The 26111-nt window shown below is 47.5% G+C and overlaps 1 protein-coding gene across 1 annotated transcript in view; it reads right to left on the reverse strand.

Annotated features, from left to right (window-relative positions):
• LOC144097579 (uncharacterized) overlaps positions 1–26111 on the reverse strand; it is a 955709-nt gene that overhangs the window by 594033 nt on the left and 335565 nt on the right. The window contains exon 5 of the mRNA XM_077630249.1: positions 12654–12799. Coding sequence (XP_077486375.1) covers positions 12654–12799 — 146 coding nt within the window. The remainder of the gene's footprint in view (positions 1–12653; positions 12800–26111) is intronic.

Genomic DNA, 26111 nt, shown 5'->3' on the forward strand with positions numbered 1-26111 from the left:
GTGCGAGGGGGAGGATTTTTTGCTTACAGCCAACGCCGCCGACGCCGACAACACCGGCTTTTCTGCGTCACGAGACCCTTAATGCTGTCGCGTGAAAATATCTAGGTCTTGCCGTCACGAAGAAAGAGATGAGCAGATGATCGAATGAACGCTGGGTCCACAACGCTTCCGGAACCCACGTCACCTTGAGCCGATGGCCTACGTACATGGGCGCACCAAACGGCAAAGGCAGGGGGCTGACATCGGTTGAGTCGCGTAGGGTGTGGTCAGTATCTAGATCAGTTCGTCTTGTGTTATGGAGAGGCCCGGGCTAACGGTGAGGTCGGTTCTCGTCATATCGGCTGGGGCACAGCTGGGCGGTGCGGAGCAGAACACAAGGCCGACGACCACGACAGAGGCATCACGCCGAAGCTCCAGGACTAGCATGGTGATGGTTACCCCATTCCTTCACCGCCAAAAGCTACGTTACAGCAAGCCGAAAACTAGACGTGATGACCGATGGCGATGACATGATTTAATAGCGGCCGCCCTGGCGCGAAGGGTCCATGCGGCGCCACTGCCCTTTTTGTCGTTTTATAGTCCGTGACACGTTTTTAGCAGTCATGATCATCCAAGCATAAATACCCACGCGCTATACAGAATACTCGTGCCGTAATGACACTTTCATGTATTCTTGCTCCCCTCTCATGATCAAGGAATGGAATCACCCTGATCCATCGGTCCCTCTTTTCCATTCCCACGTGTGTTATTGTGTTTTAGCCTGGGGTACAGCAACGAATGTGCAGAAAATTTCAAACCACACAACAAAAAGTAGCCCTACAAGAACAGGGATTCCGCAATTACATAAAGAACCAGAACGTGCAAAAGATCCATGACTCTAGAGATATACTACACAACGAGCGCCGCTTCGGCGGGAACGCAGAAACCCCAGGATAGCTAACGCTAATATTCACAATATTACCAACGCCCCAATATGGCCGCAGGCAACAAATTAGAAATTTGGCAATGGAACAGCAGGGGCTACAGGCATAAACAGGGGCTCCTGCAACAATTCATCAATCACAAAGGTACGATGCCAGACCTAATACTATTACAAGAAACCTTCACCACTCCGATATTTAGGGGCTACACGTGTTTGGAGAGAGGCAAGGTCGCAACCCTCATAAGCAACAAGATAGTCACCATAGCACACGACGAGATTAAGGACACAAACATCGAACACACAATAACGGAGATCATTCCGAAGAAGAAGCGGAAAGCGAAAAGCACTTTCGTAATTAACGTATATAGTTCACCAAAGCAGAGGAACGGCGAGTTTGTAAAGCTCTTCGCCGAAGCTAAAAAACTAGCGGGACAAAACACGCTAGTCGTAGCAGGAGACTTCAATGCCAAGAGTCCACAGTGGGGTTACGCGAAAGACGACAAAAAGGGTAGAGAGATTAGCACTGCGGCTGAAAACGTAGGATGCGAGCTCCTAATTGATGAAGCCCAACCAACCAGAATAGAAAACAGCGTCAGTGTAGACACCTGCCCTGACCTAACCTTCGTAAAGAATGCCAGAAACGTGGAATGGGAAAATACGCTCGAGAATCTTGGGAGCGATCACTACATTCTACGCCTGCAACTGGAGGCAGAACATACGAAAAGGAAGATCGGCACAGCCAAGCTAACGGACTGGGACGCTTTTCGAGAACACTGCAGAGGGATGAGCGGCGACATAACCTCCCCGCAGGAGTGGAGCCACCAGCTAAAACAGATCCAAGAGATGTACACCCGAGAAGTGGACAGGACCGAGGAAGCACCGGAGGTAGATAGGCGGCTGCTTAGGCTATGGGAAGCAAGGCGCGGTCTCACCAAACCATGGAAAAAACAAAAACTAAATAAGAAACTCAAGAGGAAGATTGCTGAGATCAGTAAGAAGGCGGAAGAGTACACTACGCAACTGGCTAGACAGGGGTGGCAACAATTCACAGACTCGCTGAAGGGCACCCTCAGTAGAGCCAGAACGTGGCAAATACTCAGAAGCCTGATGGATCCCAGCAAGAGCAAACGGGAAAGCAGCAATTCTATCCAAAGATTAATACACCAGTATCAAAGAACGGACGAGCAGATGCTCGAAGAGGTTCGCAAGAAATGCTACGGAACGGGAGAACCGGAGGGATACCACGGTGAATACCGAGGCGAAGAAAACCCGAACATGGATCGACCCATCTCTAGGGAAGAGGTCATTGAGGCAATTAGATCAGCCACCAAGAACACAGCAGCTGGAGCAGATCGAGTACGGAACTCCCTCATTAGAAACCTCAGCGACGAAGCGATAGACCAGCTAGTCCGCTACTTAAACAAATTATGGCAAGAAGGGAGAGTCCCGGCGGCATGGAAACACGCCGTCGTAGTGATGATCCCCAAACCCGGCAAGAAAATTCAAATCGATAACCAACAACACCTGGAGAGCAAAAAGTACTACCGAAACTCAATGTTCGGGTTCAAAGCCAACCTCTCGACGCAAGATGTCCTGCTACAGCTCGAGAAGGAGGTCTTAGAAACTATGACAAGAAAGGGCGAAAACGTGCTCATGGCGCTCGATGTCAAAGGAGCCTTCGACAACGTAAGCCCCGAGGCCATCATGGAAGGTCTGATCAACGCGAACTGCAGGAAGAGAACACACGATTACGTGAAGGACTTCCTTTCAAACAGAACGGCAACAGTAGGCCTAGGAGAACTAAGGAGCGATATCTTTGCAACGCCTAGCAGAGGTACGCCCCAAGGCTCCGTAATCTCGCCCGTATTATTCAACGTGGCGATGATTGGCCTAGCAAGAAAACTCGAGCAAATCCAGGGAGTCCGACACGCGATGTACGCGGACGACACCGCGGTCTGGGCTACCGGAGGGACCTTAGAAGAAAAGCAAGCCGCACTGCAAGAAGCGGCGAGATGCATGGAAAACTACGTGACAGCTAGAGGCCTCAACTGTTCTACCGAAAAGTCTGAACTCCTGAGAGTGGGCCGACACCAGACTAAGGCGAAACTGGAAGTCACTCTCGAAGGACAACTCATACCGGAATGCAAAATGATCCGCATCCTCGGCACGTGGCTGCAGGGTAGTAGGAAATGCGACCACACGATTTCCCTACTCAAGAAATCAACAGAAAGTGTAAGCAGAATGATAAGCAGAGTCTCTCAAAGAAGACATGGGATGAAAGAAGAAGACACCCTAAGATTGGTCAACAGCCTCATAATAAGCAGAGTTACGTACTCGCTTCCCTTCCACGTAAGGACCAAAACGTCTAATGAAGAAATCGAAACCATTCTAAGGAAAGCATACAAGACAGAATTACACCTGTCAAGCAACACACCCAACGAAAAGCTCATGCAGCTTGGCGTCAACAACACCTTCCTAGAAATGGTGGAAGCGCAATGAAAATCGCAAATTAAAAGACTAGGAGGGACCTACACTGGAAGAGCACTGCTCGACAGAATAGACTGCGAATACATCGACACAAAGCGGTACGAAGACATGCCTACCGAAATAAGGAAAACATTTTATGTCAGACCCATTCCAAAGAACATGGACCCCAGGCTCCACGAAGGCAAAAGGAAGGCCAGGGCAGAACACATTCAAAGAACACTAGCGGGGAAGGATAACACCTTCTACACGGACGCAAGCGCTATGGAAGTAGCGAGCGGCAGAAGCAAATACATAGGCACGGCAGTGGTAGTAAACAAAGATTGGGAACTAACCTCCGGGGCATCCACGGAAATCTGGAGTATAACGGACGCCGAGGAGTTAGCCGTAGCGCTGGCGGCACAAAAGGATATAGGGAGAATAAATCATTGAATATTCACACGGACTCAAAAGAGACCTGTCGAAATTATACGAAGGGCAGAATTAGCAAAGCTGCTCTTAAGGTGCTCAGAGAGTGCAACCTCTCAGAGAGCATAACAGTCCAACATAATTTAATCTGGATACCTGCGCATGAGGGCATAAGGGGCAATGAGGCGGCGGATGGTCTAGCTCGAGCTTTTTGTTTCCGAGTCGGACAGCAGCAGGAGAGCCGTGGTCTGAGCGCCATGATCCTCGGGGACAGCTATTCAGAACTACTCCAACATCACAGAGGGGTGAGATATAAATATCCGCCCCCGCATAAAGCACTAACAAAGAAGGAGGCAACAGATTGGCGTAGATTACAAACAGATTCCTTCCCCAACCTCTTTATATACAACAAGATGTTTCCAACGCAATATAAGGGCACATGCCCGTGGTGCGGGGCCACACCCACACTATTTCACATAACATGGGAAGGCGAACGAAACAACGCATTCCGAGAACACAAACCCCCGAGTGCGGAGCACTGGGAGAGCCGGCTCGTCAGCTGCGAGCTCGCCGTCCAAAAGAGGATGGTAGAGCACGCTAGGGATGCAGCCAAACTCAGTGGAGCCCTGGACTGAGGGATCACCCTTTGCTGAAGAAGCCTTCCCTGCAGCGCAGCGTGAAGACAGCGACACGCGAAGCAAGCAAGAAGACTTCTGATCGCCTAAATACTTATGATTCAATAAAAGTTTTCCCATCCTATCCTATCTGTCCTCCGATAACGAGCTCTCCGCGCAGTTGAAAATGTGTCATTCTCGGAATACATATCACCACTTTTTCATCCACATAAGATAATTAATGCGCCAGATATGTACGGGCATAAATTACTTTGCACATACAAAAGGGCCATTAAAGGCACCTTAGATTAACTTTTAGATTTAGAGCAAATGAAAAACACTGAGTAAATATTCTCCTTTCGTAATCAATCCCCTTTGCTCGTTCCATCATCACGAACTAATTACAGTCAAAGGAACATATGTTATCAGCAATACTAAATCAACACCGGCACACATCACAAATTGACATCGAACAACTATCCCATGAACGTATTGCCAAAGTAATCATATAAAGGTCATATACTGCCATCATTACACACTGCAGTGACTTAATATGTCATCTTTCCTGGTCTAGTTACAGTATTTTTCTGATATATGTTTTTTGCTTTTTCCTCTGCGTAATTTGCATGTAAATTCATCGTTCGTCGCAGATAATGATTGATGGGTGACTGGAGCTGAGTCAAGCCACAACAAAGTGGCTTTTTCTTCAGTGACCTTTCTTGCTGTATTTTGTATGCGAAAATAAATTATTGATTGATTTATTGATTGACTGATAACTGCGGACTCATTAACTTAGCTCACGTCACGGACATATTCATAACTAATCTATAGCGCAGTCTTATCTGTGTAGTGAAATGCCTGTGAGCGTTTCAGTCGATTGTCATTTCAACGTTAGTTTATTTTTATTCTCCTCTCGTTTGCTATTATTTCGTCGAATTTTCATCCTGATGCATCGCCTGCTTACTAGATTGGTAACGTTTTTCATTCGGGTTTTTATTTTATGTAACTTGCTTATTCTTTTGTGTTTGCCTCGGCATGACTAGGTGACATATTTCTTGAGTGCACTCTTAATTTATCATGTCTCCTGATTTTGTCCACCCAAATGATACAGACTCAGAGGAGACCGGGCGTACCGAAATTAAAGAAACAATTAGCACTAATGGCGGCCGTGGTGGCTTAGTGGTTACGGCGCTCAACTGCTGACCCGAAAGACGTGGTTTCGATCCCGGCCGCTGCGGTCGCATTTCGATGAAGGCGAAAATCTAGAGGCCCGTGTACTGGGCGATGTGAGTGCACGTTAGAAAACTCCAGTTGGTCGAAATTTCAGGGGCCATTCCCTACGGCGTCTCTCATAGCCTGAGTCATCTGGGACGTTAAACCCCTATAACCTAAACCAATTAAGAGAAAATAATTCTAGTTTTCCGTGAAGACAAAGATGTCGATGCCATCAAAACTGGAATACAACGCGTGAAGCGCATTTGGCGCGAGCGAACGACTCTGCACGCTTCGGGCGAATTGGCCTCGTGCGACCAGACGAGGCACGTGGCGCTTACACCACGTCGGCGAACTAGAGCTTGGGTATCATATTGGGTTCGCTGGATTCACAGTACTTTTCCTGCCGGCTGATGTGTCGAGTGGTCTTGTCAAGTACGACAGCCGCGCACGGACCCGGCCCTCCTCTCCCCTCTGCCAAATAAAGTTTCCCTGCAGACGTGCCAGATCATGTGAAAGGCTCTGTCCGTCCCCACTGCACCAGCAAAGAAGCACCGTTCTGCACCTGCGACTCTGTTGGGGTAAGGTAATTATTAAAACGATATTTTCTGCGCAGAATGCCGTAGAGTTCTCCAACGCCGCTGCTTGAATCCTACTCCTTCTCCAATGCTGCTCTACGCAGTCCAATTTTATATAACTTTTCGCAATGACCCCAACTTGTATCTGTCCTGCTTGCTACTTTCTATACCACGAGGTAGTTAAGGCTCCCACAAATCACTGAGCAGTTACAGTGCCAAGAGGTATTTCTCTCTCCTTGTTACTAGAAAAACGCGTCTTCGCAGCAGTAGAGAGTTTGTCCGGAATTGTATTCAAGAGGGCCAGTAAAACGTCGCATCCCTTGGAGAGTAATGTAGTCAGTAATTTTGGCCCTATTTCAATGCAGGCGAAATACAAAAACCGTCCGCGATGTCAACGCATCGTGGTCGAAATTTATTCGCAGGTGTCAACACTGGTTTATTCCAGAGTTCTCAAAAATACTCCTCTGTAAGAATCCTCCAGAATCCTCGTCTGTAAACTACATTGGAGTCTAGATATCTAATCGCCTAAACTGGGATGCCCACTTCGATATTACTTGTGGGAAAGCTCTAAAGACTCTACGGTGTTTGAGACGTAAACTGCCAAAAGCCCCAAACACGTGAAACTGGCAGCGTGTAATGCTTTGGTGCGGCCTCATCCGGAATATGGCTGTTGTTTATGGGAGCCATTTACAGCCAAGAATATTTCTAAATAGAAGGAGTGCAAAGCATCGCAGCCCGTTTCATTTGCAACAGATACAAACGAAAAGACAGTGTAGCAGCTATGATCAATTCTATTGACCTAGAATCTCTCCACACAAGGCGCACTGAAGCTAGGTTGAAATTTCTGTACCTAATATATAATAATTTGATTAAGATACACACTCATGATTACATTACTCTTGTTTTGCGAGCAAGTACGCGTTCCAGCATATGTCGATAAGCTCCCATCTACAGCCGACGCAGAGGGAATTGCAAGCCCATTTTCAACGCCCGAGTTGCTTGCAGCAATAGACGAGGCCCGTCGGAAGACTGCGCCCGGTCCGGACTCTATTCCGTACGAGGTTTGCAAGAACTTAAGTTCCGCTGTACTGCCTCAACTCCTCGCCGCCATTAACAAGGTATAGATAGAAGGCGTCGTACCAGAAAGCTGGAAGTCGGCTATTGTGATCCCCATACCAAAGCCGGGAAAGCCACCGATAGACCTCGGAAATTTCCGGTCTATATCACTTACGCCAACATTATTCAAGCTTAGAGAAAAAATGCTTGCCACACGACTGTCGTGATGGCTTGAGCACCATGGTTTCTACCATCCTGCCCAAATTGGCTTTCATACATCCATAGGCACAGAAGATGGACTGGCTGTCTTGTCAGAAGTTCTGGTCTCTACTTGCAGGCACAATGTACGTACTGTACTGGCCATGGACGTTGTAAAGGCGTTCGATAATATAAGTCATGCTGCCATCCTGCAATCACTTGACATGCTGCATTTGCCCGTTAGAGTGAGCAATTTTGTTAAATCCTTCCTTGAAGGCCGACACTTTGCCATACGTCTCAGTGCTGAGGCCGTCGGATCATTTGTGCATCTTCACGGCGTTCCCCAGGGATCGGTGTTATTGCCAACATTACTTTATATTGCTTCTATCCCCCTTGCTTGGCGCTTACATGATGTCTCTGAAATTGAGTTCTTATTGTATGGTGATGACATAACGGTGTGGAGCACCCAAAACAACCCGATGACTCAAGCAGGAGGCCTACAATCAGCCATCGATATTACGTCGACTTTTGCTTCTTCAATTGGTGTGGAGCTTTCAGTGAGCAAAACCATGTTCGTGTCAGTCGCCAACCGCTGGGGGCGCCGTAAATTCGCTGCAACACCAATTCGTATCAATCTATCCGGAACTCCAGTTCAAGAAAGTTCGACCGTAAAAATCTTGGGCTTGACAATACACGAGTCAGGAACAGGTACTGCTTGGCTTTCTCAAGCTTACAAGCAAGCAATTCAGGCGTTGGGTCTGATTAGACAAATAGCCCCTAACACAGGCGGAGCCCGCTCTCATGTTGCACGACAGTTGGTGCGGGCGGTTGTGCAACTGCGCCTCATTTACCACGCCCAATTCCAGCATTTCCAGCAATTAAGACACCCGACGACCATATCGCTCTTCAAAAATATCTAGATAAGATTACAAACTGGTGCACGCTATGGCAAATGTCACTAAATACAGAAAAATGCAAATTAATGACTGTCAGCCGAAAGAAAACTAACTCTCGTTTCACTTACTCGCTTAATAACAGCGCTGTCACTGTCACCCCCTTGTACAAATATCTCGGTATTCATATTACAAAAAACTTATCATGGAAGGCGCATATAAAACATGTTACAGCAAAAGCATCTAGCACACTTGGTTACCTAAAACGAAACCTACGTGAAGCCCTTTCAGCCACTCGTGAAATAGCGTACAGAACCTTTGTTCGTCCTCAGCTCGAATTCGCTTCCGCCATCTCGTCGCCACATCAGGAATATTTAATAAATTCTCTCGAATCTGTTCAAAACCGTGCTGCGCGTTTCATCGCGAAAGATTAAAGTTGGCATTCTAGCGTAACTGCTATAAAGAAATCACTATCACTCCCATCTCTTGAATCTAGAAGGACTATAGCTCTGCTTTGCTTACTGCACAAAATCACTCACAGTGAACACGCAACTACATTACCCCTTTCCCGCCCATTTCACACATATCGCAGCTTATATAACGCACACATTTTCACACGTGTTTTTGGCCACACAAATGCATTTAACAAATCTGCAATGCCTCTGGCAATAGCAGCTTGGAACGATCTTCCAAGCCACATTGTTGAAATTAATAATCTAGACACGTTTAGAGAAACATTTAAAAATTGATTCCGTAGTGATGCGCACACGTTTCTTTTGCACCATGCGACTTGGCTGTCATTCTCTATCCTTGCAAGCAGTTTATAAATATACATGCGTTTGCAGTTCTTTGCAGGAATTCGATGAGCGATGCGCGTTTCTGATCGTCCAGAGTGTTGTTGTTCTTCTTCGTTTGCTTGATGTTGTTCGGCGTCTTTCGATTCAATTTTTCTGTTTCTTTTGATTCTTTGATTTGTTGTTAGCTATGTTTTTTTTTGCTCCTGTTTTCGCTATATGTTGTTTGTCTTACCCCCCTCACGCAATACTCCAGTTGGAGCCGTTGAGGTATGTGTATAAATAAATTTGACAGGGGCACAATGCAATCTTCTAGAATCTGTTAATCGAGAGGCAATGAGGGTCATTACTTTCCTTCCCCGCATTACCCCGATCGTGGGGCTCCAAGAACATGCGCAACTTAATACACTAGATTAGCTGGTGCCGCAACGACGCGATGCTCGCCGCCCAAAGTCAAACCTTACACACACAACGTGTGCACTCAGGGCATATGCTTTATCGCACTCCATTCTGCAGCCGCCCCTGCTAGTTCTTCCTCCCTGGCGTTTTGTTCAGCTAAGCGACAACAAACCAACTGATCTACGTCGGCCATTATCTACCCGCGCGGCATCGTCATTTCGCGACCGAATTACAGAGCAAGACGCCAATCTGCCGCAATGCTCCATCGTCATGTACCTTGACGCAAGCATCCAGGCTTGCGAAACAACAACGGCCGTTTACTGTCCTTGCAAGCCTGCACTGAACAAAACGTCAACGTTTCGCCTCTCAGAAGTTCCTTCCTCTTTCTGTGTGGAGATGATCGCGGTTCATGAGGCACTTTGCTGTTTGGCCGCCGTTCTCATGCTACCTACGGCCCGCAAAAATTTATTTATTTATTTTGTTTATTTTACCCTCAAGGCCTGGGGCATTACAGAGGGGAGTGGTTGAATGAGATACAATACAGAAAGATAACACAAAGCAGACAAATTAATGATCGACATATACAATGGTGGCTAATGCGGTTCTAAAGTGGTATTGTCTACAATGCTGGCAATCGATCCGGGAAGGTGGTTCCAGTCCTTGGATTTTCGAGGAATGAAGGAGTTGCTGCGTGTTTTCGTCCTGAGTGGAGCAATTCCAACCTTGTGTGCGTGGTCCAGACACGAAGGTGAAGGAATTAGTGCGCTTCGAATCTTGGGACAAATATAAAATTTTTTAGAGAATAAGCAAATTCGAGAAAATTTCCGACGAGAAGCTAATGAAGGAAGATTTAACATGCGTTTTATTGATGATATGCTAGCAGTACAATGGTAGTTATGCAGAATGAAACGAACGGAGTTATTCTGGACAAGCTCCTAGGCATAGGTTAGGTTAGCACAGCTAGGGTCCCAAATGGATGCAGCGTATTCTAGTTTGCTACGGATTAGTGTCTTATACAGGAGAACTTTAAGTGAGCTGGCGGCAGAAGAAAAATTACGGCAAAGATAACCGAGCATGCGATTAGCAATGTTAATTATGGTGTTAATGTGAAGGGACCAAGTAAGATCAGAAGAGATTTTGATGCCGAGATAACATTAGGAAGTGACGGGTTCGGGCGCACTGTTATTTAGGTAATAGACGTTAGTACTGCAGGAATTTCTAGAGGCACGTAAGGCTTTACATTTAGATGTATTAAGGTCCATTTTCCATAAGTCACACCAATTAGTAATAGCATCCATATCATGTTGCAAGGCATTAGTATCGTCCGAACTGTTAATTTCTCGAATGACAACACAATCATCAGCAAATTAATTGAATGTCAGAGGTTACACAGTCAGGTAGGTCAATAATGTATATCAGGAACAACAGAGGACCTAACACAGGGCCCTGAGGCACGCCAGAGCCAACGGAACATAATGATGAGTTGCGATTGTTAGATGATACAAACTGTAAACGGTTTAAAATAAATTGTTCAAGCCAAAGTAGGATGTTAGGCTCAAGGTTTAGTTTGGCTAGTTTGAAGAGGAGGAGTCGATGACAAACTTTTTCAAATAGTTTCTTGAAATCAAGAAATATACAGTCAGCTATTGAGCCTTTATAATGATAATATGAAGGTTGTGAGTGCATGATGCCAATTGCGTTTCACATGAAAGAAAGTTTCGGAAACCGTGCTGGGCGCTGTTGAAGAACGAGTTAGTTTCCAGAAAGTTAGCGATATGGGAGTACAGGATCTGCTCTAGTAATTAGCATAGGGCGGTAGTTGAGAGAACTGTTGTTACCTGATTTGTGAACCGGGACCACCTTCCCGACCGGGACCACCCACACCCTTCACGTCTATAAGCCTACTACGACGAGTCAGTCGCACCCCAGAAATCGCCAAGACATCCATCGTCCAGCGGCACGCATCCCGCAGCAAATCCGCATTGAGTGGGTCCCGCGTGACCTCCTGAGCGCACAAAGCCGCGCAGATTCTGCGACCCGCCTTTCGACTCCAACCTCGTGTTTGCCTCGAGTCCTCACTCTGGATGACACCACCCTCCTTTTAAAAGAAAGGAACACCTCCGGCGCTGCACACGTGCTCTAAACCCTCCGTGTGTGGTAACTCTCCCCTGTGGTCTTACCCGTGCGGAGGAGGTTGCGCGTCGGAAAATACGGGTCGGGATTGCCCTAACTAGAGCTGTGACACGCAAGTGGCCGCATTTCAAAGATTTATATCCCCGCCCCAGGTATCCAGTCTGCAAGATCAGAGACTGTGAGGCGGATATCCACCACCTGTTGTAGGATTGCCCGGCGCTGAAACCGACGAGAATTCGGCACACTGCGGCAGTGGGTCTCTCACCGGACCATCCGGATTTCTTTATTGCTTGGACCTAGGGTCCATATCATCGTTCACTTCATGATTTTAACGGATCAGCCCACCTTTTTTCATTTATTAAATCATCTTACTCATATCTCATTTCATAGTTTTTATACCCCGAGGCAATAAGCATCGCTTCAAAAAAAAAGTACGCGTTATAACCATGGCAAAATTTTACAAAATTTTCGTGCATATTTTAATACAGTTAAACACTCAATTTTTGTCAAATCGATTACTGAGTGGAATGAACTGCCGAAGTCTGTAGTGACTAGCGCGAATGTAGAAATATTTGTTGACAATTTGAGAGCCTTCCCATGCATGCGAAACCCTTGTTTTTTTTCTTCTGTTTTTTCGCATCATCTATTCGCTTTTCAATGATTCTCATGTCTCGTTTAATTTTTACTTGTATCTATACTCACCCCTGCTAGGAATCAAGCTACTCCGCAATATCAATAAATTAATAAAAATAAAATTAGCTCTTTGGGACGTTAGGCGCTGTAAGGCATGCTAAGCCCTACCTCAATAAGTCTGCGGAGCGATGCAATGAAGAAGCAATTTGATTTAATGGCAAAACCTTTTTTCCCCTCCATTAACTTTCACCATTACGCATTCTATAGAAATTACACACTGTTTAAAATTTTTCTGCTTCTTTTCCTTCCAAAATCTCGGTGTTGCTTACATTGCGTTTTCCATCGCTTTCGCTGCTTCGACGACATCTTCTTTCTTATACGGCTTGACTTGGAAGCCCACAAAGCCATACAGGGGGTCTGGTGCTTCGGAAGACATTCGATCAGGTTTTAATTGTTTTAAATTTTCATTGATACTCTGCAAAGGAAGACAGCAAAAAATGAAGAGCGATTCCAATTTCGTCTGTAGGTAGAACGCGTAAAATCTTTGATTTTATTATATTATTATTAGAGATGCTACATGTCTACCAAAAAATACGAGCACCTTAGCGGTTCTTTTGACGAACCACGCTTTTCGTTTCAGCTCGATTTTTTAAAATTAAATTCCTATAGCTTTTTATCGCACTACCAAAAGCAAATTCCTGCAATGTTTTATGAGAAATATTTAGTCATGTAACAGCCTTGTGAATTTTTCCAGGAAAGTGGAAAAGTATGTAATGAAAAATTTCGTTAAAAGTAGTTCGCATTCTTATACGCGCGAGAATTTTAATGGGCAGTGTACTTTATCAATCACCCATAAACTGCCAGTAGGAAGTTATGTATCCACTTAGCTCATTACTTTAGCCTAAAATGTACCGTTTTCATCAGCGATCAGCGATATTCATCACCAATGTAAAACGCTTCATTCACTTCCTGCGACATGTACTGCCGAGCTAAAATGTATGAACTCGAATACAAATTACTAAATTTAGAAGAAAATGCCAAATTGAAAAAAGTGCGATCTGCTATGCTTGAATCGCATTTGGAGGTGGTCGAAGTCAAAATGCAAAACGCAGTGGGTTACATAACTAATATGTTTGGGATTATTGTCTGGATATTTATTCGTGTTTTCTGTTTTTTGAAAGAAAGGAAATATTTTAGATGAACGCCCCAAACACCGGGTATTGTCCCGTAACGGCACTGCACTGTATGACAGGCTCTCTTCACGTACTAAGAGGCCCACGCTGGCATTTTCGGGCTGTAATTTTCAAGTGCACATTGAAAGCTGCACTAACAAGCTGGTTCCTATCAGATTAACTTAACGTTCACGTTCAATGTCCGTATATGCTCCCAGTCTTCTCCTGTGGCACTGGGTACATGAAGTTACATGACTGATTGCAGGTGCCATGTTCTTAGATTTGTGTAGTAAATCTGCCCACGTTCCTTGCCCTCTATAACAAACAGCTAAATGTTTAATTTCCCGGCTGCCAGTTCTCACGGCTCCTGAATAATACTCCGTAATTGTAAGGTCGGCTACCGTAGGCTAGCTTCCCAGTACATCACTATCGTCAGCCGCAGCAGCAGCCGCAGCTGCAGCCTTACTGCGCCTACTCTCCAATTCACCCTGTCCTTTGCAAGCTACAGGCAATCTAGGGTCGCAAACATTTTAATGTGATCCTTCCACCTGTCTGCCGCCCCTTTCTACGCTTGGCTTCTCATGTAATTTGGTCAGATACCCTTAAGTTGTTATTGTAGGCCCAAATTTGAAACCCTGCGTAGTTGGATGGGAAATGAGCTGGAGAGGATAAAGTAACAGGAGATCTGTTGAATTATGGTGCAGAGATTGTCCTAGAAGATCTCGCCACTCTGTATACGCAATGCCGTATGACTTTGAGTGTACTAGAACTCTGGGAAACCGCTAAGAGCATTTTAATTTCATAAAAAAATGAATATCAGCTTACTGTACATTGCCTTCAAGGCATCTCCGAGATAATCGCTAATAAAATAACGAAAACCTTAAGCAACTATATGACCAGTCATGCTTTCATAAGGGGCACTCCACAACAAACCATATTCGCACTGTTCATCAGACGATACAGAAAAACACAGGAAATAATTAACCGCTACAAATAGACCTAACAGGTTACAATAATACGTCGAAGCGTCAGCAGTTATGCACGTGTTGCACAATAAGGCTACAGAAGATGCTCATGCAGAAATACTAGAAAATATCAATAATGCCTGCACAGCCAACATAGCCCTCCTTAAAGACAGCAATAAAATTCCAGTGAAGAAAGGTGTCCAGTAGGGAGACCCGCTCTCTCCATTGCTTTCACAGCCTTTTTATAGGAGGAGTCGAGACATCTGGGTTGGGAGCAGTTGGGAATAAGACTGTTATCGTGCTTATATCGTGAATACCTTAGTAATCTTCGACTCGCTGATGACATTGCCTTGATAAGGCTCTCAAAGAATGCATTGCAAAGCAGCACCAATTACATAGGAAAACAAATAACAAAGCTAGGTTAAAAAATTATACGCAGAAAACAAACATAGGTTACAACAATGTCGGAAGGCAAAATAACTTTACAATTGGTAGCGCGGTGCTGGAAGTGGTAAGGGAGCACGTCTACTTCGGGCTGGTATTGGCTGCAGATCCAAATCACGAGAGCGAGATAACAGTACTAAGAATGGGGTCCAGAACGTTGATAGACTTCTCTCAAATCATGAATGGCAGCTTACCAATATTCCGCAAGAGAGAAGTATGTAGCAGCTGTATGTTGCCTGTATTCACCTATGAGATAAAAGCGTGCATAATAGCGAAAAAGGTTGAGCATCAATTGAAGACAACGCAACAACGTATGTAAAAAAACGATTAACATTGTCACATATCATAGGGAGTCTGATATAAAAGTATGAAAGAAAGAGGTTTGAAGAAGACGATGAGGATGGCGATAAGGATGACGTGGATTAACCGAAGAATAAAGAAGATGAAGCATTCAGTGAGGTGGCAAGAGATGGTTGATGGAGAAGAGAAGAGAAGAAGAGGACGACGGCAAGGCATATGTGGACTAAAGATAAGGCTGTAAAATCGCGAGGGAGAGCGAGGCACGGGGGAAAGATCAGAGAAGCGGAAGCCCCGGCGGGTCAGGGACGCTTCGGCTGGAAGAGAGGGATGCCGGCTACTGCTCCGGTGAGATTGTGTTCTACGGCTTCGCACCGTTGACTTCCTACCGTTCCTGAGCCCATTCCGGGAAGTCAATGGTGGACACTACCACCTGCAACGGCCAGGGGTGTCTCCAGCGCTGTTGCCACCCATCCGGGTGGTGCCCCCAACGCCAACGTCACCGACATCATCTCTATGGGCGCTTGGACCGGGAGCTTGTACGACGAAGCCAGCGACGCTGCCAGTGACGCCAGCCCAAGCACGTCGAACGCCACCTCGACGCCGGCTACTGGTCCCATGCAAAGCATCATCCGCACCGAACCAACCGTGAGTACGAACCCCTATCGTTAACAGTAGGATGCTAGTACTATACGCTAGTAGCAGTATTCGCAGGTCGCGTATATTAGTAGTCTTTGTGTTATGTGTTAGTGTTGTTACTTTTGTGTGCTTGTGTTTGTGTCATGCAGGGTGTATTAAATTTGCGTCTGTGTGGGTACACATGTCGCCTAGTCCATTCTTTCGGTCCAACAGCTCTCCGGGGAGATCCGTGACAAAGTTAAGTGGCGAGCCTGTGCCAAGATTCATTTCCTTGTTACTTTTTGTTTTGTCTCGGATCTTTCCGATCTCTCGCAGAAAGCATGAATTTGGCGAAAGCATCAGATCTGGCGTTCAAGCTAGGGGTAAGCAAAGAAGACGCAATGCGTCTCTAGGACAAGGAAGCAGAAAGAGGAGGCAAAGAGGCAGAGAAAGGAGGAGAATAGGCAGAGAGAGTAAAGGGCGCAAGCATGCGCAGACGGTCGCGAAGCAGAAGAGCGGGAGGCGAAAAGAGCTCGCGAAGCAGAAGCGCGAGAAGATAAAAAAGTTCGCGAGGCAGAAGAGTGAGAGGCTAGAAGAGCTTGCGAGGCAGAAGAACGAGAGACTAGAAGAGCTCGCGAGGCAGAAGTACAGGAGAAAAGAAGGATATAACGGAAGCAGCTGCTTTTGAGGGAGCAGGGGCATGTCGCAGGATGATATGAGGAGATCACGTACAATGATCAGCGTTCCTTAGCGGGAACAGAATCTCCTAGACCGGCCAGAATTTGGACGCATATCTGCAACGATTCCAGCGGATAGCTTTGGGGCAAGGTTAGCGTAATTAATGGGCCATGGCATTGAGCATGTGTTTAGTCGGGGAGGCGGTGAATGTGTTTAGAAGGATGCTTGCTGCTGAATCCATGCACTACGAGAAAGTCAAGAAGGTACTCCTGCAAAGATTCAGGCTTACTGCAGAGGGTTCTCGCGAGATGTCGCACCGCGACACCTAAGGATGCTGAAAATGCTAAGCAGTTTTCCTGCAGGCTGACCAAATATTTCGTTAGGTAGCTTGATGTGTGAAATACAAAAGAGTGTTTTGAAACGATGCGTGACAAGCTGGTGACAGAGCAGTTTTTTGCTTGTTGCAGATCAAAGCTGGCGCCATTCCTGAAAGAAAGAAAGTTGTGTTCATTGGAAGAGTTCGCAGACACTGCAGACCAATTCCTCGAGGCTCAAGGGCTGAGAAATATGAGTAAGGCAGATAGAGACCCAAGAGCTCCTAGAGACAGATGCGAGAAAACGAAAATTCTATGGTGCTGGATCTAAGACACCAGTAAGGTGTTTCCTCTGTGGCAAGGTGGGACACCGTGCACTTGACTGTTGGACTAGTAGCGCTGCCCAAAAGTCCCAGGTTGCGTGTCAAGGCTGTAAGAGGAAGGGTCATACTCTGAAGGAGTGCCGATATAGAACGCAGGACCGAGCTGCATGCGTTGTCGAATCTCGGGCAGAACTTGTTACACCACCTGAAGTTCCACAAATAAAAGGAGAGCAAACACCGCTGGAAAATGAGGCGGTGAGTGGAACACCCAAGTAGAAAGCAGCAACGGCGGTGGTGGTTGGGCAAATAGGGGACCGTCCTATATTAGTGCCTTGAGACAGCAGAGCCAACGCAGCTTTGGTTCGGAGAAGCCTGGTGAAGGGCGAGAATCTTACAGGAGAAGCGTCGGCCGTCACTCTTGTAGTTAGCACAGTAAGGTACCTTCCTGAAGCCAGGATTCTACTGTTCACGCCATATTATACTAGACAGGCAGTGGCAAAATGCATAGAGCAACCAATCTACGATCTCATCTTGTGAAACATTACGGGTGCAAGAAGTGTCGAACACCCCGATCCCGAGTGGAGGATGCTCCACGTTCAAAAACACCCAAAGGAGGAAAGGCCCACAACAGCTCAGGCAGGTGATGGGGCGGTCAGTTTCTGGTCGGCAGTGGAGACAAGAGCTCAAGCAACAGCCCGAGCAACGCAGCGTCCGCTCTCTACTTCGGTTACGATGTGTCTGAGGCTAACACTGGGTGAAATTGCAATTAGGCAAAGAGAGGAGCCGAGCTTGAAAGCCTGCTTCGAAAGAGTCGGGGGAAAAAAGGGAAAAGAACGAGGATTCGTACGTCAACCGAATATCAATGGTTAAACGGGCTTCTGCACAGGGAATGCATATTTAATTCAGGAAGGCGGGTCCAACAGCTGGTGTTACCGAAGGATGTGAGAGAGACAGTGTTACGCTTATGACAAAACGTCATTATGGCCGGACACCAGGGTGTTAAAAAAACGGTGTCTAGGATCACCGAGTTCTTCTGGCCAGATGTCTAGAATGACTTTAAAAGCTTTGTTCTCTCATGTGGCGTGTGCCAGAGCACAGTTCCGAAGGAAAGAGTTGGTCCCGTACCCCTGGGCAAGGTGCTAGCCACCGACCTACCGTTTAAAAGAGTGGCTATTGACATTGCGGGCCAATGTCTCCAGTTTCCACCAGAATCAATAGATATGTGCTTACTCTGTTTTACGTGGCCACTCGTTATCCTGACGCTATTCCATTGAAGACTATTGACAGTATCCTGTTGGCGGATGGTCTTGTGGAGAAGTTCTGGCATTATGGGTTCCCGAGGGAAATTTTGAGTGACCGGGCTCGAAATTCGCGTCGGAACTAATGAAGGAGGTTAACCGCCTTTTGTCAGTAAGGCAGTTACTAACAAAGCATTACCATCCCATGTGTAATGGGCTTGTAGGGTGTTTAAACGGAACCCTTAAGATATGAGCAGGAAAATGTGCCAGGAAAGACCTGCTGATTGAGGTAGATACCTTGCAGCGCTTTTGTTCGCGTACCGCGAAGAACCACAAATGAGTCATGGTTTCTCGCCCCTCGAGATGTATGGGAGAACCGTTAGAGGTCCATTTATAATACTCAAAGAGATGTAGGCCAATAAAGAGATTGCGTCAGATCTCGAGACAACGTACACATACGTTATTGAGTAGGGGGACAAGTTAGAGGAAACATGCAGGTGTGCTCATCAAGGCCTGGAAAGGGCGCACGAACGCTATAAGGGCTACTATGACAGGAAAGACACTCACAGAAATCTGATTCCGGGCGACAGAGTATCATCCTGCTTCCCACAGATCATAATAAGTTACTGATGCAATGGAAAGGTTCTTACCTTGTGATGCGGAAGAAAATGTCATGGATTATGAATTATTGATAAATGATACTCAGAAGGCTTTCTGTGTAAATATGTTGATAAAGTACGAGGAAAGACATACTGAAGAAGTTGGCGCGGAAAAACGAGGACAAGCGAGACAAACAAAGACGAGCGCTACTCACACCTGAAGGTTTATTCCAGACAATGCTCGAATAAATAGTGAAACCAACAAGAACAAAAACAAACAAACGTCATGAACACCACAAGTTACCCCGTGAATCCCAATGATTTGGTTAGGAACAGATACTCCCTATCAGAGAAGCGGACGGAAGTCTGACTAATGCACTTATCGCCACTGATGCGCATATGAAAGGCTTCCATGAGCTCCCGCGTGAGTTGCTCCCTGTGCCTGAATAGGATGGTCGTTTTTTCAAAAAGCGGTTTACACTGGATTTTCTTTTCCTTGTCGTTTGTAATGCACGTGCGGCAATGTTTAGGGAGGTTATCAAGAGAATTTCCCCCGAGCAATCTTCGGTGCTCTCCTAATCTCTCGTTGACGCATCGTCCAGTTTGGCCGATGTATAGAGCGCCACACGACAACGGCAATCTGTACACAACCCCCCTGGCACAGGTAACGAAGATTAGGAGAGCACCGAAGATTGCTCGGGGGAGATTCTCTTGATAACCTCCCTAAACATTGCCGCTCGTGCATTACAAACGACAAGGAAAAGAAAATCCAGTGTAAACCGCTTTTTGAAAAACGACCATCCTATTCAGGCACAGGGAGCAACTCATGCGGGAGCTCATGGAAGGCTTTCATATGCGCATCAGTGGCGATAAGTGGATTAGTCAGACTTCCGTCCGCTTCTCTGATAGGGAGTATCTGTTCCTAACCAAATCATTGGGATTCACGGGGTAACTTGTGGTGTTCATGACGTTTGTTTGTTTTTGTTCTTGTTGGTTTCACTATTTATTCGAGCATTGTCCGGAATAAACCTTCAGGTGTGAGTAGCGCTCGTCTTTGTTTGTCTCGCTTGGCCTCGTTTTTCCGCGCCAACTTCTTCAGTATGCATTTCAACCAACTAGCCCAACTTTCTGCTCTCCTAAGTGTTATTTCTAGTACATCGGGCTCTTTTTTCTGTAACTTGTTTAACTTCAATGACCCTGCAGTGATTGTTGCAGCCGTTTCTGTGTGCGCGTGCAAGGCGAGGGTCTTTTCCTGGCATCTTCGTTATGGTCTGTGCCCTACGGATGTGCTTGTGTTCACAGGGTTCTTGGAACCCTCGGCGGGACACCGAAAACGACTGTGCCGAATGTTGAGGTCGGAGTGGTGCAGGCAAGCTAGATTTTTTAAGGACCAGCTGCGTAACGTCCGTGGCAGAACGACAAATGACTCGACATTTCGTCACTGGTGTGCCACTTCGTCGTACCTGACTGAGCTGCTTTGGAATTGTATTCTCCCAACATTGCCAAAACCGCAAAAGACTCTAAGACCGATTCAGGACGTTATGACACTGGGAAACGCTGAAGTTCCTGCCCAGCACATGGAAGTCCTCAAGCTTGGTCCGAAGTTCGGCTTGCCTTTGGTGCTAAAACCTGTTGAAAAGATAGCAGTTGCCCGGACAATTTTGCGGTTATCGCGCAGTGAAGTTCAGGCAAGATGTTCCGAGGAATGCGTCGACGTGGTGGCATGGACCCATGAGAATAAGAAAGAAAAAGAAAACCGTTGGAGCACTGCTGGGGTTGTCGACTTCTTGACATCTGCCGGGCTGCGAGTACTATGTGCGGATAAGCTAGGGGGTTCGTGTTGATTCCTGAAGGAATGTTCGCGGAGAAAGCCGAGGCAGCCATCGCGAAGAACTTCAGAGGGATCGACTTCAAGGAGAAGAAGATAAAGGAAGAAGCTTTGGCTTTGGCGCTCCGCCACAACCTGGAGAAACTAGCAAATGGCATCAAGAAAGCTGAAGACCCTCATCTAGCCGCATTTTTTACGGCAAAAACCCACAAGGAAGGATTTCCGTTCCGGGCAATCGTGTCCGAGCGGAACACATGGCAATTACCGATGGCCATGTACCTTCAGAAACATCTGGGAAGCCTAAGCGTGGAGGACCCTTTCATGGTGGCAAATTCTGAGGCAGTGGTGAGTCTACTCAGCAACAGCATCCCAGGACAGTGTACCTCTTTTAGCGCAGACATTGAGGACTTGTACTATTCAATGCCAAGTAACGAGATGTAAAAAGTGTCCAGGAATGCATTATGGAGCACAACGACGAGGCCGCATTCGTGTCCCGATGTGGTGTATCTGTTGGGTCTTTTTTGGAGATACTCACGTTTTATCTCAAATCAACGGTCATAGGGTGGAACGGGAAATTTTTCGTACAGCGAACTGGTGTTTGTATCGGGTCTCGCATAGCCCCCATCCTTAGCAACATTTTTCTGGCTAAGATGGACAGAGCCATAGAAAAGAAATCAGGAGGGATAATTTGGAAGGCATGTAGGTATGTTGATGACTATTTAGTGTTGTCTTCTGAACCCAACCTGCAACGCACCGTCGTCAATGTGCTAAAACTTTTTAAGGAGTGCGGCCCTGGTCTCAATTTCACAGTAGAAGTACCAAGAGATGGAAGGCTCCAGTTCCTAGATCTGTCTTTGCATTTTCGCCCCAAACATATTTGTTGCGCATACCACCCTAGGGCCAAAAAAGCGTTACTTGATTATTCATCCGGTCACTCCAAAGTCATTAAGAACGGGATAGTCACTTCCTGTCTAAAAGCGGCCATCACCAAGTCTTGCTCACATGCTATCAAGGAAAGCGTCGAGTCCCAGGTGAAGAGGCTGAAAGAAAGCGGGTACCCTCAGCATATAATTGTGGAAGCTTGTGGAAGATTGGTAAGGTGGGTCAAGGATGGGTCGCGACCTAAACTCCGGGAAAAAGAGCGTCAAAAAAATTTTGCAGTCATACCATATGTGCACAGATTGGCGCATGGACTGAAAAATGTTGCCGGGCGTTATCAAATTCCGATTGTGTTTTCCGCCCCTCGGAAGTTGGGAGCGCTCTGTTCACAGGTGCACAAACGGATGGAAGGAGGCGAAAGAACGGTACAAAAAAGAAGAAAACAAGAAATGAATGCAACATCAAACACAAAGCCCCGTTCGTTACCTGTGCCAGGGGGGTTGTGTACAGATTGCCGTTGTCGTGTGGCGCTCTATACATCGGCCAAACTGGACGATGCGTCAACGAGAGATTAGGAGAGCACCGAAGATTGCTCGGGGGAGATTCTCTTGATAACCTCCCTAAACATTGCCGCACGTGCATTACAAACGACAAGGAAAAGAAAATCCAGTGTAAACCGCTTTTTGAAGAAACGACCATCCTATTCAGGCACAGGGAGCAACTCACGCGGGAGCTCATGGAAGCCTTTCATATGCGCATCAGTGGCGATAAGTGCATTCGTCAGACTTCCATCCGCTTCTCTGATAGGGAGTATCTGTTCCTAACCAAATCATTGGGATTCACGGGGTAACTTGTGGTGTTCATGACGTTTGTCTGTTTTTGTTCTTGTTGGTTTCACTATTTATTCGAGCATTGTCTGGAATAAACCTTCAGTTGTGAGTAGCGCTCGTCTTTGTTTGTCTCGCTTGTCCTCGTTTTTCCGCGCCAACTTCTTCAGTATGCATTTCAACCAACTAGCCCAACTTTCTGCTCTCCTACGAGGAAAGAGTTCCAGTACGGTATGCCCCCAAGGTAGCATGCGTGGTAGTGGCCGAGGAGACAGATGATGTTGCTGAGGTGCCCACGTGCAGTGGGAATAAAAGGGTAGGATGAAATAAGGTACCAATAAACCCCGATTTGAAGGAAGACAGACGATCACAACGTTACTCCAAATCAAGGGGGATGTGTTTTCGGATGTGCCAATCAAAACGGAGGTCATATGTTACAATTTAGATCTTTGTACAGATAGAGCCAACTATACAGCTTTAGCTATATCTGGGATGCATCTTTTTGTTGTTATTGTTATGTGATTATACAAGAAAGTGTGTGGTGGACATTAACATGCTTTTTAAGGACACCGTACGGACAACGGCAATGGTGTGTTAGTGTTCTGAAAATGCAGTTTTGTGTGTGCTGGACATCTGCGGTGTGTTGTGTGCTATGTCCAGAATCGCCACAAAAGATAGTCGGTTGGCTGGAAGGCTAGAAGATGAGGGCGATGTGAGCAGTTTTTCATGGAAAAACCCTTGAGAGAGGGGGTCCTTGTCATATATAATAGAGAGTTTGATATAAAAGTTTGAAAGAGAGAAGTTTAAATACGACGACGAGGATGGCGATAAGGATGACGTGGATTAACCGAAGAATAAAGAAGGCGAAGAAGTATTCAGTGAGGTGGGAAGAGATGATTGGCGGAAAAGAGAAGGGGACGATGGAAAGGATTACTTGGGCTAAAGCCAAGGCTATAAACGTACCAGGGGGAGCGAGGCACGACGGTAATTGCAGAGAAGTGGAGGCTCCGGCGGGTCAGGGACACTTTGGCTGGAAGAAAGCAACGCTGGCTACTCTCCATTGAGCTTGAGTTCTACGGCTTCGCACCGTGGACTTCCTACCGTTCCTGAGCCCGTTCCGGGGAGACAACGGAGGACGCTACCACCTGTTACGGCCATGGGTGTCTCTAGCGCTGTTGCCACCCATCCGGGTGGTGCCCTCAACGCCAACGTCACCGGCATCACCTTTACGGGCGCTTGGACCTGGAACTTGTACGACGCAGCCAACGCCGCCGCCAGCGACGCCAGCCTGAGCACGTCGAACGCCACCTCAACGCCGGCTACTGGGCCCATACAACACCGCAGCCGCACCGAAAAACCCGTGAGCACGACCGCCGACCGCTAACAGTAGGACGCTAGTACTCGACGCTAGTAGCAGTGTTCCCGGGTCATGTTCCCGGCCGCGGCGCAGCCGGCAGCGTTCGTCGTCGCCGCAGCGTCCACTGCTCGCCAACTCCACGCTCTAAGAGACGTCAACACCTTTGGGCCCATAGACGCGTCGCAGCCGCCTGCGTTCGTCGACGCCCCCGGTGCCGCCGCGCCTACACCAGCCACATTACCCGCTGACACCAAGACCTGCAGCCCGGCACCAGCGTCGCAGATTGCGCCCCAGGCTGACGATTCGTCGGCAGACATGGACTTCATGGCGTCCCCGGTAGACGACACTCCATCCCCGGAAATCGGCTGGAGCACCATCGGTGCCAGCCGTAAGCCTGCTTCCGCCACCCGACCCCGCTCCGAGCTCATCACTGTTGGCATACAACTCCCTCCTGGTACCCTCAATCCCAAGCTGCCTCTCTACGACGTGCTCGCCGCAGTCACCTCCGCTGCACAACTTTCCTCCAAGACCAGTGCAGACATCACCCTTCAGGCCAAGCCAGCCCAAAGCCTGGTGTTTTTAAAAACTCATTCTCCTCTCACCGCCCACCTCCTACTTTCTATCACGCACCTTCACCTTCACGGTAAGCCTGTCAGCATCAAAACTTATTCCCCCCATCCTCCCATCTCATGCCTCGGCGTCATCCATAACGCCGGTGGCCACTTCACTCCTGATGAGCTCATGCATGAACTAGAATCTTTCAAAACAGATATTCTCGCTGCTCGCATGATGGGATCCACTCAATCAGTGCTCATAACGTTCGCTGGTACCGTCATCCCCCACTTTGTATATTTCAAACGCGTTGCCTTCCGGTGCCGTCCTCATAAACCTAAGCCTCCCACCTGCACCCGTTGTCTCACTCTAGGCCACCGCGCCCACCAATGCCCCCAGCACAGCGTTCCGGCAAAGTGCCGTCGCTGTGCTGCTCCTCTACCCGCTGACCCTTCCGCTCATGTGTGTGCCCAGCCCTGGTGCGTTCATTGCCAGGTGAATACCCACCCCTCCCTCGACCCCACTTGCCCCTTCCTCCTTGCTAAACAACGCGAGTGTGCTAAAGCTGCATACCTCCGACGCCTAGCTTTGCGCCGGGCCACTCAACCCACCACCCCCTCCTCCTCCTCCTCGTCCTCCTCCTCTAATCATGAATATCCATCAGCTCCGATCACGTCACCACCAGGCTCCTTCGCCGCCATAGTTAAAGGATCCTCGGTGCCAGCGTCCCTCTCTTCCACTACACCACCCTCTCCATCCTTGACTGACGCGAGCCGCTCCTTCGACCTCCGGCTCGCAATGCTGGAACGCCAGCAGCGAGAGCAGCAGCGCATTTCCCACGATCTACAACAGCAGATACATGCCTTGACTCAAACCCTCCAGACAACCACCTCCCCTCTTACCTCCCAGCTTAGCAAGCTAAATGAGCACCTTGCCACGTTCCCCACTCCCTCCTCCAGCGCCCAGGTCGCCCCTTTGGCTGACCTTGTCGAAACCACCACACAGGCACATCACACTCGCTTGGTTCAGCTGGAAACTTCGGTTCTCCAGATTCTTACCACCCTCCAAGCACAATCAAAGCAATTGGAATCTTTCACATCTATGCTCCAATCCGTCCATGAGTCACTGCCCCCGGCAAAAAAGAAGGAACGCGTACCATCGCGTTCCTCTCCACTCTCATAATGGCGTTTGGCGAGGACCTCGAAATTGTGCAGTGGAACTGCCGAAATCTTTGCCACAATAAGACCCCCCTCCACCAGTACCTACTCACCCGCCCCTCTCTGCCTCATTTTCCCCTTTTCCAGGAGACCCGGACGGCCCGCAATGTCCCAGGCTACCGCGCCTACCTTGCCACTACGGCCACGCCACTTGCGTGTATTTATGTACGCAGTGACGTGCTCGTAGAGCAAATTGACATCCCCTCCACCCTCCTTAAATATTTAGTTTGTGTGGTTTATTACCACCCTTCTTCCCGCATCTCACTCGTCCTTTTGTCTTTTTACAACCCCCCTGTCACTTGCTCTTTATTCTCTGCTCTGGGCAAATTCCTTCACTCTCTTCCTTCTACCTCCCATCTCCTCTTTGGTGGTGACTTTAATGCCCCTCACACACTCTGGGGCTACCCACAAACCCTCAAACCCGGCCGCCTCCTGCATTGTCTGGTCCAGGAACGCCACCTCACCCTTCTTAATACTCC

This window comes from Amblyomma americanum, chromosome 7, assembly GCF_052857255.1.
Source record: "Amblyomma americanum isolate KBUSLIRL-KWMA chromosome 7, ASM5285725v1, whole genome shotgun sequence".
NCBI lineage: Eukaryota > Metazoa > Arthropoda > Arachnida > Ixodida > Ixodidae > Amblyomma > Amblyomma americanum.